General features: G+C 40.7%; 1 protein-coding gene across 1 annotated transcript in view; it reads left to right on the top strand.

Annotated features, from left to right (window-relative positions):
• ulk4 (unc-51 like kinase 4) overlaps positions 1–16,163 on the top strand; it is a 78,442-nt gene that overhangs the window by 23,075 nt on the left and 39,204 nt on the right. The window contains 5 exon segments of the mRNA XM_074682677.1: positions 3,346–3,507; positions 4,064–4,249; positions 5,935–5,978; positions 5,980–6,060; positions 15,985–16,115. Of these exon segments, the coding sequence (XP_074538778.1) occupies positions 3,346–3,507; positions 4,064–4,249; positions 5,935–5,978; positions 5,980–6,060; positions 15,985–16,115 (604 nt within the window).

Here is a 16,163-nt window from a genome sequence, read left to right as displayed (position 1 = left end):
TCTGTGTTTCTGCCATAGGGGCTCATTCAAAAACCAGGTGCACTGGCTTCTAAAGGACGTTAATTACAGAGGGAAACCACATCAGACATGTGAACACATGCACTTACACACACATAGTCATTCACACAAATCCTGTATCAAGTCATGTGATGTAGTTTTTGTGATGTGTAGATCTGTCTACTTGAGACTCAGAGGCCAGGTGCGAACATGTTTGTATATAAAACTAATCTACTGATCAAGACTTGAAGATAGGATTTCACTGTTAAGTATCTGCAGCCTTTCAACTCTTTTCATCTGTTAATGGAGCTCTTTACATCTCTCTTTAGCCTGGGGTTCAAAGTGCATAGATCTTATCTTTCAGCCCTGCTCTAAAGAACAAGGGAAATTTTTAATGTTTCCAAGTTACTAGGCAGCCTGTTTTTCCTGTTGAAGCTTGAGTAAATCAATGTAAGGGAAATCCTGTAAAAGCTGGAAAAACCCAGTAGGACAAAATAAAATGCAGCCATGTCTTATGTTTTCTGTTGTCATTAATGTTGGAATCCATGAATCTATTTTGAATGCATGTTTTGCCAGAGTATCAAATCATGATCAGCTTAAATCATGTTCCCACTCAGAAGTCAAAATTAAACATTTCAAGTGAAGGTGTATGAAATTAGGTGTGTCATTTAACTACATCTGCCTGTTATAATCACTGAGACTGAACTTGTCTAGAAATTATACTTAGCTGTCTGTTGTTTAATTTTATTATTTCAATATAGGCCAGCTCACAGCAACCAAAAGTTAAAAAAGTGTCACTTATTGAATTTGAATTGCCTTATGTAAATTAAATATCTGTTATTATTTATCTTAAAATATATCAGAGTTTTTTTTTATAATTTGACTGTCTTGGATGGCCTATTGCACAATCCTATATTTTTCATGACTGACATTTCTGAAATGAGATGTTGGGAAGTAGGACACTGAGTGTAATATAGTAAGTGTGTCTCTTGGATAAACTTTTTCTCATACTAAGAGAATTATAATGAGAGTAAAGCACTCTTTCCTACCTCAGCCTCTCCCACTTTTCCATCTCCATCATAATGATGGAGTCTATTGCCTCAGCTACTTATTCCTCACCACATGTAAGGAAATCTCCCTCACCCATCCCTCTCTCTTTTCTCTTTCTTTTAGTCTTCCCCTATTTTGCTTTCTCTGTGTAGTTCCTGGCAGGGCTACAGTCTATTAAACACACAGACAGCGGGTTCTCCCCCGTGGGCTCATTAGTGAGCTGGCCCACGCAGCATGGGACATGCTGGAACAGACCATTCTGCTGATTCCCGGAGGGGTGCCGGAGGATTCATTATGTTGTCGTGCTACGTGCTCCCTTGGTGTTGAGTGCACAATATGAGATGTTCTACTGAACTAATCGACAGGCTATCTAAGCAGTTATAATTCAAGTACCCATGTGGTGTTGTGTCAGAACTGAGCTTCATTTATGTGTAAAATGTTAAACGGCCATGGCATCATACAAAGCTTGGCCATTGGTTCAAAGACAAATGTGCATCTTTGCCTCAATCCAAAAATCTAGAATGCATATTTTTAACTTTTATTTATTGATTTATTTATTGATTGATTTATTTTACTTAAATTTCTGGGATTTTGGATGCTACAACATGCATGGTTGAAGACAGGGAGGGGATAAAAAAAAACATGGAGTCAAACACCTAAACTATCTATTCTTCTGAGCCTTGGTTAGTTCAAACAAATGTCTATCCAAATACAAAGATACTTAAAACCCATTCTTTAAAATATTTAATAAGTCTATTTCACTTCTACTGTCCATTTTTATTTTGACAATACTGCAGACAGTTGTTTTGGAGTTCTTGAGGAGCATAAAGACATGAAGTTTATTAGTTTATTTTTTTCTTCAACTGTGCCTGTATTTTTGGGCAGCAACAAAAAAGAGTATTACCTGTAACATTTTAAAACATTTGGATTAAGCATCAATACCATGAAACAGCTGTGTGCTTCACAGAATAAGCTACCTGCTTATTTTCAATGAAGTGTTGTTGTTGGAAATTTCCTTGAGTTTGTCATTTGAATTTTGCACAGTGTAGACCAACGTGCTTGTAAAGGTGTTAGATTTATTTATGGCACGCAGCAACGAAGTATTGTTTTATTTTAGTCTTAATTCAACTGCAGAGCCTGTCATGAGTGATATAAACTGTCACTGAGAAATTAATGTTTGAGCTGTTAATATGAACCTTCACTAAACCACAGTTAACTTCATTTATGAAAGGCTCCATTGTATCTCATATCTAGGGTGGGTAGCGTATGCGTGATGTAACACAGTGAAACACAATAACAATCTGACAGAGGCAATCACTTCTCTTCTACTTCCTGTCTTTCTCTACAATGACTTTCCTGGAAAAACTCATTTCCTCTTCCACAGAGATTTCATTAGCTGGGCCCTATTGTCTGAACACAAACAACTCCAACTCAGGCGGAGGTGTGGGCACATGTAGTATACACACAGACAGCCAAACACACTCACACACGCACACACATAACTTCTCTCATTTTGTACTGAGATGATGTTGTGAGTTAATCTAATTGTCAGGTTGTGATTTTGTTAGCTCTTTGTTCATTTCTGCCTTTTAGTTTCTGTCATTTTTCAGTAAAATGAGTTTTCGGAGCGTAACTTGTAAATGAACCTAAAAGTGTGTAACTCAAAATAGAATCAAATTTTATATGAGAGGTTTTCAGCTCGAAAAACTTTGACATGCTTTGCATGTGCACATGCACACACATGTTTATGACAGCTGGTCTTTGTCATACTTAGCAAACATGTCATGTCCCACACTTTGCTGCAGTAAGGTTACTTAATCCTGCAGATAACATGAGGAGGTTTTCCACTTTATACTAAAAGTGTTTTGGTTTGTTTCCTTGCAGAGTTTCCCACCAGTCAGTTTTGTAGAGTTATGTCAAGGTCAGAAAGCTGAAAGGTTTCAACAACTTTATTGCCCAGAACACTCTCAAAAGTTAATTCCTACATGGGCAATTGCATTGGGTTACCTAAAAACTACTTTACCTTATTTCAGCAAGTAGCCTTCTTCACTGTTTGTTGTTCTGTACTGACAGCCTGTACCAGGACCAGAGTCTATTATGATGGTTTAATAGCTTAACCCTCTTAATGCCTTTTGATTTATTTTATATTTATTTATTTTTCACTTTGGACAAAACTGTTTTAAAAAAAACTAAAAACTGCGAAACCCTGATGTCAGATTCAACTCAATCCAATCTTTAACTCTTCAGTGAAATATAGTATTTGTGGAATTCGATTACGTTTGTATATCTTTCTTACAGGATGATCCCATTGTGCACCACATGGCTGCCAAAGCCATAGAGAACATCTCCACCCGTGTTTCCGGTTCCTCCCACCACCTCGTTACCCCAGAGATAGGCTTTGCTCTGTGGTACCTGTTCACTCACTCTACTGTGGAGGCTGTAAGAGTCACTGCCATCTCTGTAAGTTCCCATGCATTAAACACACAGTTAGGTTGCACAATATTGGAATTTTGTCAGCGTCTAATTTGACATGCCTAAATTTGCAAACTCATTTTTGCCAACACAAATCAAAGTACATCTTATACATAGCCCTCAACTCTCAACACTCTCCTCCTTTACCTGAGGGTGGGCTCTGCTAAATTTCCTTTGTCAAATTTAAAAGACCAAAACATAAAATACTTCACACAGCTAACTTACATTTCTACACTGCAGTTAAAGGCTTTCTGAGCTTTCCCCACCATCAATAATACTATTGTGCACCCAAACACACATGGACCAACAAAACCATTCTTAAAAATGAGGGAAAAACAAAATAATTAAACATTATACGTTTTTTTATATATATTAATCAACTAGATCTATAAAAATAGAACCTATCCAACAATTGATATCATAACCGCTGTGTGATTGTAAATCATGATACCTCCAGTAATGGTGCATGCAGTGGTTCTTTTTGTCAAGAAATAACTCAAATCAGAGACAAGTGCATTATATTTATCTGTGTATATGTCTCCAGTCTCTTTCTAGGCTAACCCGGGTGGTCCCAACGGTCTTCTTGGCAGTGATTGACACATGTGGCCCTGCAGCTATTTTGGAGGGTATAGGTGGAGCAGGGGCCAGGGTGCAGCAGCACCTGCTCTCTGCTATGGCTGGTGCCCTACTCACCTCCCGCATCCATGTACACCGTGTCACACATAGCAGGGTGAGTATATATTTATGTTCTAAATTTCAGATAATTCAACAAAATGTGTCCACAAGTATGGATAACACATCACAAGCAGTTGTTTAAATGCTTTCTTATTTTTCTTAGTTAATTCTGTTAGGTTTAGGTGTTTACATTAATGATGATAATGATTATGATCATTGACACAGAGATTAAAAAATGAACATACCAGGATAGGAAATGACTGAAACTGCTTCTTATTTTGTAAATCTTCACTTTGTGCTCCCTCTCTCTTCCTGTCTCTCGTTACCATTTTCTATGTTTTTTTCCCTCCAGCTCTCTCTCTGTCTTTCTTTTTTCCTTACAGTTCATGAACTCATGCTGAACTGTGCATGAACTAATTTGTCAGGAATTACTTACTTAATTTTTTATAAGACAGCCCATCTAGTGTGTGTGCAAAGTGCTAATCTTGGTAATGCAGAAGGGCTAAAATTGATTTGAAGGTTTTTAAGTTGGAGTCTGGCATTGGTAATTGACTCTGAACTGAATTTATTTGCATTGAGCATTTCCAATTTAACACCAGAACACAAACTTAGTACTTCAACTCTGCTCTAATTATACACTGATATGCATCCCCCCTTAACTCCCCCCTCTCCCCCCTCTCTCTCCCCTGGCACAAAGACAGAGAGTCCAAGAGTTTGTTTACACAGAACCCTATCTGTATGTGTGTGTGTGTGTGTGTGTGTGTGTGTTTGTGTGTGAGTTTGTGCATGATTGTGCACAAACGAGTGAGAGGGTGATTATGTGTGTTTGTGTTTGTGTGCGTGCTTGCATGCATGGAAATACGCTAATTTGTGGAGTGTGTCAGTATCTGGGCTAATTGGCTGAATGAATGCGCTGCAGCCGTCTATTTCAGCAAAGCATTATGGGAAGTGGGGAGGGACTTATCAGCAAGGCACACACTACAGGGCTTTGAAATTAATTAACTTTCTCTGTCTCCCCATAAACACTCAGGCATGCACATTATTGCTCACACACACACACACACACACACACACACACACACACACACACACACACACACACACACACACACACACACACACACTCACAGAGAGAGAGAGAGTTTGTGTATATGGTGTTTGTGATAATGATAATGGTAATGAATGTTGGCCAGTCATAAATTTTTCCAAACAGTTTCTGCTGCTGCTGCTGAGTTTATGCAGAGTGAAACGTTGTCCTAAGTAGCTGTAGGCATTCAAGTTTGTTTGCAAGTGTGTGTGTGTGTGTGTGTGTGTGTGTGTGTGTGTGTGTGTGTGTGTGTGTGTGTGTGTGTGTGTGTGTGTGTGTGTGTGTGTGTGTGTGTGTGTGCGCATGTCATGTGATAATGTGGAGTCTGAGCTGATTAAGCGTAAGCCTTTTTGTTTTTGCACTGACAGAAAAAGTTATATATAAATATATATTGAACACCTGAGGGGAATGTTAAATTTAAATTTTTTTAGTCATTTGAATATATTACATAGATACCTTGCTGTAATGTCTTTGATGAGATAAACTTAGAACAAAGTGCTACATACAGTGAGCAAACATATTCCCTGTTTTGACTCTGTATTAAGCTCCTGCCATGTACGTCATACAGTTTGTTACCGTGCAATAGAAGAAATGTCCAAAACCTGCCAGGACGTTTTGCCTTATTTGTGTGTGTGTGTGTGTGTGTCATGTAGGATTTGGTGTTGAAGGTGCAAGGCTGTCTAGAGAGTCCATCCACTAACGAGAGCCAAAACGTTACTCCTGCTGCTGCTGCTGTTACAAAACAACACACAGACACTGCTTTTCTGCTGTCAAAACAGGTAAATACACTCTTACACATGCACACATGAAGGTGAAAATGCACTCACACACAGGCCAAGCTTCAACCTCATAAATATATCATTTGAACCTCTTTCTAGACATGCAGAGTATGCTGTATTCAGTCAATGAAAGCTTAAAGGGGCTGTGAGGACTTTCTAAGTCATCTTGAAAAATTCTCCCTTTTAGATATATGCCTGATTGTAATCCACACTACCAGCGCCAATATCACAGGTTACAGGTTATTTCGAAATGCTATTTCTTAGCTTCCTGATCGGGTTGAGCAGGACCGGATTGCTTTATGGCACGTCTAAGTCTCTATGACAACATCACGCCAGCTGACTAAGTTTAATAGTGAGAAGACATATCTGCATTTTTCTTTTCTGAAAACAATTTATTTTATTAATTTGTAGTAATGGTGGGCACAGGAGCCTAACTGTCAGAAAGAAAATGACAGAAGAGCAAAGGAACGATAAACGGGAGAGTGATACAGCCCGAGCTAAAGGCTAAAAGGCTAAGCTGTTTGTGATCATGTTCATTCCAACCTACATGCAGCAGTTATTCTGCAGTAGTCTGTTCAAACTTGAGGAACTGTCAATAAAATTAAGAGAGTGAGGTTACGTTAGCTCTGCTTGGTAGATGAGCGCTGGCAGGACATAACAAGGATTTCTACGGTTCTACAAAGCGACAAACAACACAAGCAGGAATTTAGATAGAGGGAAAACCTGATAAGTGCGGTAACAGTGCCACAAGTTATTCTGCTCTGCAGGATTTATAAACATTATACATTACCCACATGTCTCACAGCACTAGGCTGTCAACGCTACAGATGGACGGCTACTTTACTACTGTACAAACTGACAGTTTGCTTGTTGCCACATTAGCCAACTGATATGTTGTAGCACCAATATATAGCCGGCTACTGAAATATGGTACAAACTTACAATGTTAGCTTGTTGTCACGTTTCAAATAACAGCACTATGTAACTGTACTGATAAAAATCATATCTTGTCGCGTTGTATTCTGTAAAAAGTTGTCTTGAAGCAAGAAAATTTGTTTCACAACAAACACGTGTTGTTAAAAGTGATATCTTTACAACAGTGTGCGTGAGACTCCAAGCCAGAAGGTGGCAAGGTAGTCCAATTAAAACAGATCCTCCTCATAGCATATTTAAAGTCAGCTCACATTTTGCTTGATCCAGTATAGTTAAATAAAAACTGACCAATTTATGTACATCAAAAAGCCATACCATTGTACTCAAATACTTAAATATATCTTTATATCTTAATTATTGTAGACCCGAAGATCAGAATATGCTCTGTGTCTAAGCTGCTAAGCTGTTAAGTACAGCTCTATAGACATGGTGCAAAAAATGTTCTACCATTCAGATGCAAACAAGCTGACAGAAAGCATCTTTTTGGGTGGTGCAGTTTGAGGTTTCAAGAAAATTGAGATAAAGTTGTTGTTGACTTGTTAAGTTGGTATAAAACCACCCAGCTAGAGAATTGTCAGTACAGGCTTGATGACCTTACTTCACGTAGGACCAAAGGATGGTGGTGCTAGCCCTTAAAACATGTACCACATCCATCTATATCTAAAAAATGTTGCTTTAGAGCATCTTAAGTTGTAAGCGGGATAAATGAAAAACATAATGAAGCAAGCTCCTGACAAGGGCTTAATTGTGATGACTTGATGTCACTGAAGTCACTGAAGTTGTGGGAGTTAAAAAGTTATTGCTTGTTACATGCATGTTGCAGAGGCATCTAAAGCTCTTCATTTTATTTGCTACAGGAGCAGATTCAACCCTTATATATTAATCTTAATTTTTTAATAAAGAAAACACTGTTGACTGCACTGTATAGTTCTGATGGATGGATGCTGCTCAAGTGTGATGTGTATAGTATACCCCCTGCACCCTCATACTGACTGCAGAGTTCTGGACCAGTGAAGCACTCTCATAACTCCACTCAGTCTGTCTGACTGCTGGCTAATTAGTTTCTCTGGAATGTAGTAACTCGTGTTCACACATACACTGAACTGTCAGAGAACAAACAAATAGCTATTGTGAATTCCATTTCTGGGTGGGATTCCTCTTTAATTATTTAGCTGTTTCTTTCCTACTGCTCTCTTACCCAGCAACACTTTTGCTAAAACTGAACCCCTTCAGAGTATTCTTTGTGTGTGTGTTTGTTCCCAATTTATCAGTCTTCATCCTTTTCAAGAACATGGAGTGTGCCACTCTGCATGTATGTATTTGAGATACCACAATCTATACTGTACAGTTCTACAAAAGTTATTTAACATACTGTCTACTTCCTGCCAAATCTTCTTTGTTTAAGAGTTGATTATTACTTTGACTTCAATAATTTACTAGGACATTAGACGGCACATACCAGTGTGTTTAAAAGCTTTTTTTTATTCTAGCTAGGTGATGTGCTTTTGCCACCTTAAGAGACACCATCTATAGTGCTTGACTAAATACAAAACAAAACAAAAAAAACAGTTCTAAGAAAATAATTTGCATCAACCCTTAAGTTTCAGGATAGATTATAAAAAAATGTAATACAGTCACCCTTTAAAATGTCCTAATCCAGTTACACACCTAGAAGCTCTTTCTTCTTTTGTTTCAAATGCAGGAATGACATTTTCATTCATACAAAAAATGGTGAGCATTTTGACAAGGCTTTTTTGGCAAAGCTCTTCTTGAACTTGCAAAGTATGTGTATGCGTGGTGAGGAATAAAGGCTGTATGATATTTTGTTACAAATGGTTTACAATAGACTGGGTGAAAGATTAATTGAATAGGTATACACATCACTATGCTGGTTTCAGTAAAGAGTTTGATCTTAAAGCACATGTTTTACATCCTGAGAAATTTCCTTTCAGCACAATTATGTGATATTTAAAGCTGGCTCTGTGAAGAAGGAAGACTTCCTTCACAAAAATGCTGCACTGAAAGTACTTGTACTCTGTGTGACCTGTGCATTAACTAGCACAGCAGCTGAGGGAATGATAATATAAATGTATGTACCCTGGACATTCAGCTTTATTTGTGCTGCTGCAAGTTGGTACTTAACTGGAACTTCAAATGGTTCGTTAGCTGGTTGTCCTGTGTTTCACCCCGCACTAACTTGCCTCTGTGAATGTGCATAGCCCACATGAGCAGATGCATATGTATGATGATGTATATACACATTGTATGTACACAGCCAGCTCCCCTGGTGATTTTCTGGCCCGATGGTGTTTCAGTTTAATAAAGAAATGGCCTAGATTACTGACATATGGATCCTAATAGCCGTCTCTCTCCCATCTGTCTTTTCTTTTCTCACTGTCTGCTTTTGTTTTTGTTTTCACTGTTTTCTCTTTATGAAAACGCTCCAGTCGAACACACTCTTTTTCAATCGGTCTGAGTAGTTTTTCGATCCCATTGTCAGAGGTTTTACATGTGAGCTGTCATCTTAAGTTTTTTCCAAAAGAGTAATGTCACGAAAGTCACAACAAGTTATTTGCAACTCAGAATATTTTGTAATGTTCTATAAATCTTTTTAACCTATTTGAGTTGACCAATGGCAACACAACACCCATTGGCATCTGGTGGAGGCTCTGTCATGCCAGTGTGCATGAAGTTTTCCCTTTTCCAAGGATTTAAGATTCAAGATTCAAATAAAGATTTTTATTTGTTACATGCTCATACAGATGCGCAGTGAAATGTAAAGATTTATATTATGAACATGTCCTGTTTAATGACATCATGTGTGTTCATATGTTTAAGCTTAAAACTTCCTTTTGCCCTATCTGCCCAAAATGAAACCATTAAGGATGATTGATATAGAAGATGAGACACAGGCACGAGCTGCAGCAGGACAAACATATAAAGCTTAGTATACATGATAATTTCCTCATTTAGGATCTGTTTTGGTGGACAGTTCTCTGTTACTTTGCAATCTTGTGCCAAAGCATCATATAACTGATCTTCTGTTAGAATGAATTTCTTTCATTTAGATATGAGAATAGCTTAATTCCTGAAAGTCTCTCGACACAACCTCATTTTACACAAAACTGAAACAGAATTTGTAGTATTTTTGTTTCTCCCTAGATTTTTATTTACCTGTCTTTCTCTCTCTTGCTCTCTCTCTCTCACACATACACACTCTTTCTCTCTCCTCAAACTGACTCTTTCTCTTTTCGAGCTGTCAGAGTTGACCTGCCTGTCTCTCTCCCACCGAGCACCCTGCATGATTCAACCACACACACTGAAACATGTCTTTCCCTCAGTCCTGCTCTCACCCAGGCACGTTGTGTTTAATTAGCTCCTCAGTGGCATGAAAATATGTGTGTTAGCGTCCTTGTGTGTGTGTTTTTGTCAGTAGGAGATAACTTGCACAGGCCTCAGTGAGGAAGTGTCAAAATTGCCATTGGGAGTGGAGTGTGATGGCTTTCAACACATGCAGACACACCCGTAGAGGTGGCCACTTGTAGGTCAGTTGTGTGTGAGTGCTGTATGTGTGACTCCCACAGTGAGTGGCAGAGAGGTGGCAAGTTTGTCTCTATTTTACTTGCAATCAGGAAAATAGCTGCAAGTCTGACACAAGAACATGCTGGTGGAAGTCTTAACTGACAGACAAGCTGGTCACGGCTGTCGACCGATAGATGACTGTACCTACTAAACCTGAACATAGCAGCATGCATACAGAAGTGTATCTCAGTATCAGTACTGGACATTCCATTCAAGTCTAATGAAGTTTACAGAAAATGCCGACAAGGCTTTGTTAGAGTTCATTCTAAGCAGTTTTTTTTTTTTAACCCAAATCACACCCCATTTTGAACCCAATAATGATTATCATCCTACTTTTCAAATTTACTTTTTGAGACATCTCAACATCTCATTAATAGATTGCACAGCTTCTTCTATCAACACTGATGATACCACTAAAGTAAATCAAAGCCATGAGCCCCTGAGACTTGTTTTGGAAGGCTACCTTCACATGTATTTTAGCTTCTGATTGAAATGTAATCCTAAGTACGCTCTGAATTGATGTCAAAGCCACGGCCTTACCTTACTATGTTACTACATCAGGCTTTATTTCTCACTGTTAGCAAACAGACACCTAAACACCATCCATCCATCCATCTTCTTCCGCTTATCCGGGGTCGGGTCGCGGGGGCAGCAGCCTAAGCAGGGAAGCCCAGACTTCCCTCTCCCTAGCCACTTCGGCCAGCTCTTCCGGGGGGATCCCAAGACGTTCCCAGGCCAGCCGAGAGATGTAGTCTCTCCAGCGTGTCCTGGGTCTGCCCCGGGGTCTCCTCCCGGTGGGACGTGCCCTGAACACCTCACCAGGGAGGCGTCCGGGAGGCATCCTCATCAGATGCCCGAGCCACCTCATCTGGCTCCTCTCAACGCGGAGGAGTAGCGGCTCTACTCCGAGCTCCTCCCGGATAGCCGAGCTTCTCACCCTATCTCTAAGGGAGAGCCCGGCCACCCTACGGAGGAAGCTCATTTCGGCCGCTTGTACCCGCGATCTTGTTCTTTCGGTCACTACCCAAAGCTCATGACCATAGGTGAGGGTGGGAACAAAGATCGACCGGTAAACAGAGAGCTTCGCCTTCCGGCTCAGCTCCCTCTTCGCCACAACAGACCTGTGCAGAGTCCGCATTACTGCGGACGCCGCACCGATCCGCCTGCCGATCTCTCGCTCCATCCTTCCCTCACTCGTGAACAAGACCCCGAGATACTTAAACTCCTCCACTTGGGGCAGGATCTCATCCCCGACCCGGAGAGGGCAGTCCACCCTTTTCCGGCTGAGGACCATGGACTCAGATTTGGAGGTGCTGATTCTCATCCCAGCCGCTTCACACTGGGCTGCGAACCGCTCCAGAGAGAGTTGAAGGTCACAGCTTGATGAAGCCAACAGGACCACATCATCTGCAAAAAGCAGTGATCCAATCCTGAGGTCACCAAACTGGACCCCCTCGACACCCTGGCTGCGCCTAGAAATTCTGTCCATAAAAGTTATGAACAGAATCGGTGACAAAGGGCAGCCCTGGCGGAGTCCAACCCTCACTGGAAACGAGTCCGACTTACTGCCAGCAATGCGGACCAAGCTCTGGCACCGGTCGTACAGGGAACGGACGGCTCGTAACAAGCAGCCCGACACCCCATACTCCCGGAGAACCCCCCACAGGACTCCCCGAGGGACACGGTCGAATGCCTTCTCCAAGTCCACAAAACACATGTGGACAGGTTGGGCAAACTCCCATGCACCCTCAAGAACCCTGCTGAGGGTATAGAGCTGGTCCACAGTTCCACGGCCAGGACGAAAACCACATTGCTCCTCCTGAATCCGAGGTTCGACGATCTTACGGACCCTCCTCTCCAGTACCCCCGAATAGACCTTACCAGGGAGGCTGAGGAGTGTGATCCCCCTGTAGTTGGAACACACCCTCCGGTCCCCCTTCTTAAAAAGGGGGACCACCACCCCAGTCTGCCAATCCAGAGGCACTACCCCCGATGTCCACGCGATGTTGCAAAGTCGTGTCAGCCACGACAGACCCACAACATCCAGGGCCTTAAGGAACTCTGGGCGGATCTCATCCACCCCCGGGGCCCTGCCACCGAGGAGCTTTTTAACCACCTCGGCGACTTCGACCCCAGAGATGGACGAGCCCACCCCATCATTCCCAGACCCTGCTTCCTCCAAGGAAGACGTGCCGGTGGGATTGAGGAGGTCTTCGAAGTATTCCTTCCACCGATCCACAACATCCCGAGTCGAGGTCAGCAGCGCACCGTCTCCACTGAGCACAGTGTTTACAGTGCACTGCTTCCCCCTCCTGAGATGCCGGATGGTGGTCCAGAACCTCTTCGAAGCTGTCCGGAAGTCGTTCTCCATGGCCTCACCGAACTCCTCCCATGTCCGGGTTTTTGCCTCAGTGACCGCCGAAGCTGCATTCCGCTTGGCCTGTCGATACCTGTCTGCTGCCTCAGGAGTCCCACACGCCAAAAAGGCGCGATAGGACACCTAAACACACACCGTCTTATTAACATTATCCTAGCTGATATTGGTGTTTTTCCAATGAACATATACTCAACTAGGATGTTTAGCAGAAACGTGTTTGTTTTGACTTTGTGAGCTTGTTATTGTTGGTTTTAGCTTTTATTTCAATCTGCAGCTGTGTCAAGCTAACAGTGTTGACCCACAGGTATGTTTTAGCAGACTTTACCCACTGTCAATAGAAGAACTACTTGTCCTTCAGTTTTCATCACCTGAAATTTAATACGTGAAGAAGGGTTTTTATTCATCCTTATTACAATTTGAAGACTTTTATGTAGCAGACAGTCATGGTGCTTGTGATCATGCCCTTTTTAATGCTTGTATTGCTTTATGAGTCAAATGGGCTGATAATCTCCAGTAACCCAGTGAGCACAGGGGATCTCACCCAAGATCTAGAAACCTTCAAGTTCTTTTTGTGTTTTAGCATTTTCAACAAATGTAGCAATGTGGAAGGGACGTAAGCCAGTTGGTTAAGCAGTTTACATAAAACAAGGAGGTCAAGAGCTTTGTGTGCTGTGTGTTTTGGGATTTATTATAGTGACTGAGCTGTTTGGTGAAGCTTTTCTTTGCACTTACTTTGAGACAAAAACAGAAAACCCAGTATTGACTATGCACCGAACCGTTGAAAAAGTAACAGTAGATTGCTTGATTCCTTGTAATTATAAACTCTGGAAGTTAATCTGCTATGCAGCTTTATAAGGAAAAACTGCAAAATTCTCCACTGTGCCTGCACCACTGCCACTCTAAAGCTCACAATCAATATTTGTTAACTAATAGGAGCTCTCTGGATCTCTCTGCATGTGTCACACACACACACACACACACACACACACACACACACACACACACACACACACACACACACACACACACACACACACACACACACACACACACACACACACACACACACAGAGGAGTGTTTATATTTGAGGTATAAATATTAGCTGGCAATGGTAAAATTTCCACTCTGCTATGAATTTGTGAACAGAATATAATTGACTACTGATCAATAAAAACTGTCTGACAAGAATATAATGTTTTTTACCCATGTCCTTTCTGTCTGACTTCACCTTTTTTATGGATCCTTTAGAGCTCATTGACCACAGTCACCATATTTATATTCATGTGTCATTGCATGATTTACTCTCTACTCTTTTACAGTAAGCCCCTCTCCATGTTTGGGGCAGCAGAATTTCATAACAGACTTTAAGTCCAACCACCTCACGCTGGGTAATATAGACCAAAAATAAGAGAAAGGCCTTGCATTTGATTCTCAAGTAGTCCATTCAATGGTTGACTCATCGATGGACGAATGAATTTCTGAGTACAACACTGCATCCTTCGACTCTTGTTGAATCGAAACACTTTGAAATGGCTCATGTTGTTGGTTTTTGTAGCAGCTGTGTGCTTTCCAGCATGATCTTTGGAGACATTTAGCTTGTTTACAAACAGGAACTTTTGATTTCCTAATGTTCAGTGAAATGGATCATAGGTAGACATTTGGTGCCATCAGATAGTTTGTGTTCACTATGTCCATGAGATAAGTCCATATGAGTGTCCCTGACTTGGATTTACATTCTGATGTTCTCAGACAAGGTGGGGCCTATAGACCAAAGTTACACAAATGAACATAATTTGTTCATGTTTCTGGCAGGGTTTGTAGTTACATATCCAAGTTATGTAACATAAGTGAGAGCCAAGTATGGGACCAAGCAAGTGATAGTCAAAGTTGTAAACTTTGTCTTTTCTTTTGTTTCTCTAGGCAGTGGTTCAGAATTTAGGAAAAGATTGATTTTTTGAATTTTTGCATAAAAAGCAAGCAAACCTTTTGTGTATGTGGTTATACCACTTGACTTTAAGACTTGAGTTCCATTTGGGGCAGAAATATATATATAATATAATATTGGTCAGTGCAAAGTGAGAAACCTTTCTGGGCTGTACAGGGCTACATTTTTGATTCTACTTTTCTTGCCTAGAAACTGTCGGGGCAGCTGGTACCTTGGGTCACCAGTTTTAGGTAAAAAAATAAAGTCATTCCATTTCCCAGGTGCAACCTTGTCTTCAGCTGTATTGCATTTTTCACAAGTTAATTGTGACTAGGTTATAGCATACCCTTTGTAGGGCTGGACAATTAATTTGATTTTAATCGTGATTTCAATTTTGCCATCTGACAATCATGAAAACAATATAATCGAAGAAAAACAATTAATATGCCACACAGTGTAGATGTATGCAAGATCCTGTGCTTCATAGCTCTTCTGTGTTCCATGTGCAGCCACAGCGAGTGTGTGTGACTTATGTGTATCAATAATACTGTATGTGCCACTTGCTGGTTCTTTAAAGTTGTGTTTAAATCAGTACAGAAGTTTTTGAATAAATGAATAATTGTGTATATTAATTGTGATTTCAATATCACTTAAAATAATCATAATAATAATCATAATCGCCCAGCCCTAACACTTTGTGATACTGTTATATAGGAGGAAGAGATTCATCATACACATAGTTTTTAGTTGCAACCTGTTTTTAGGATTCTCTAAAGAATAGTTATCCTGCTGCTGGTTTCAAGTTTTAACTAAATCAATAATTGAGCCATTGAGTTTTTTTAACCACTAGCTCCTCTTAGGCTTAATTACACCTGTCTTGTTGTGAGTGAGCTCGTTTTTAGTTTTGAAGAATGGGTCGGCAGGGTGGTAAGACACAAACAATTTGGCCACTCACACAAAAAGAGATGTCATGGTATTTTAACATAACATAGCTTTATTGATTCAAAGAGTGTTGTCCTACCCTATGTGTCATTTAAAAAATGTATTTATATTTAAATTGAAAAAAAAAAAAATACCCCACACATTTTGTGACGTGTCTTTATCTAGGCTTGTGATGTACCTGGAGAGAGATCTGCGCAAAGCCACTCCCCTAAGAGAGAACCCTGGCCAATTCTACCTGTGCCAGTGTATGGAGGCACTAACTGTCTATCTGGCCAGCGCTGCACCTCTGATACTGGGTAGAAACAGATTAACACTTTTTTCTGCAACTCCAAAATTTGGTTTAT

This window comes from Halichoeres trimaculatus, unplaced genomic scaffold (genome assembly GCF_033239565.1).
Source record: "Halichoeres trimaculatus isolate MK-OKI-2021-1 unplaced genomic scaffold, fHalTri1.1 fHalTri1_scaffold_12, whole genome shotgun sequence".
Taxonomy (NCBI): domain Eukaryota; kingdom Metazoa; phylum Chordata; class Actinopteri; order Labriformes; family Labridae; genus Halichoeres; species Halichoeres trimaculatus.
Note: the sequence above shows the minus strand (reverse complement) of the source record. Positions and strands in the feature narration are given on the sequence as shown.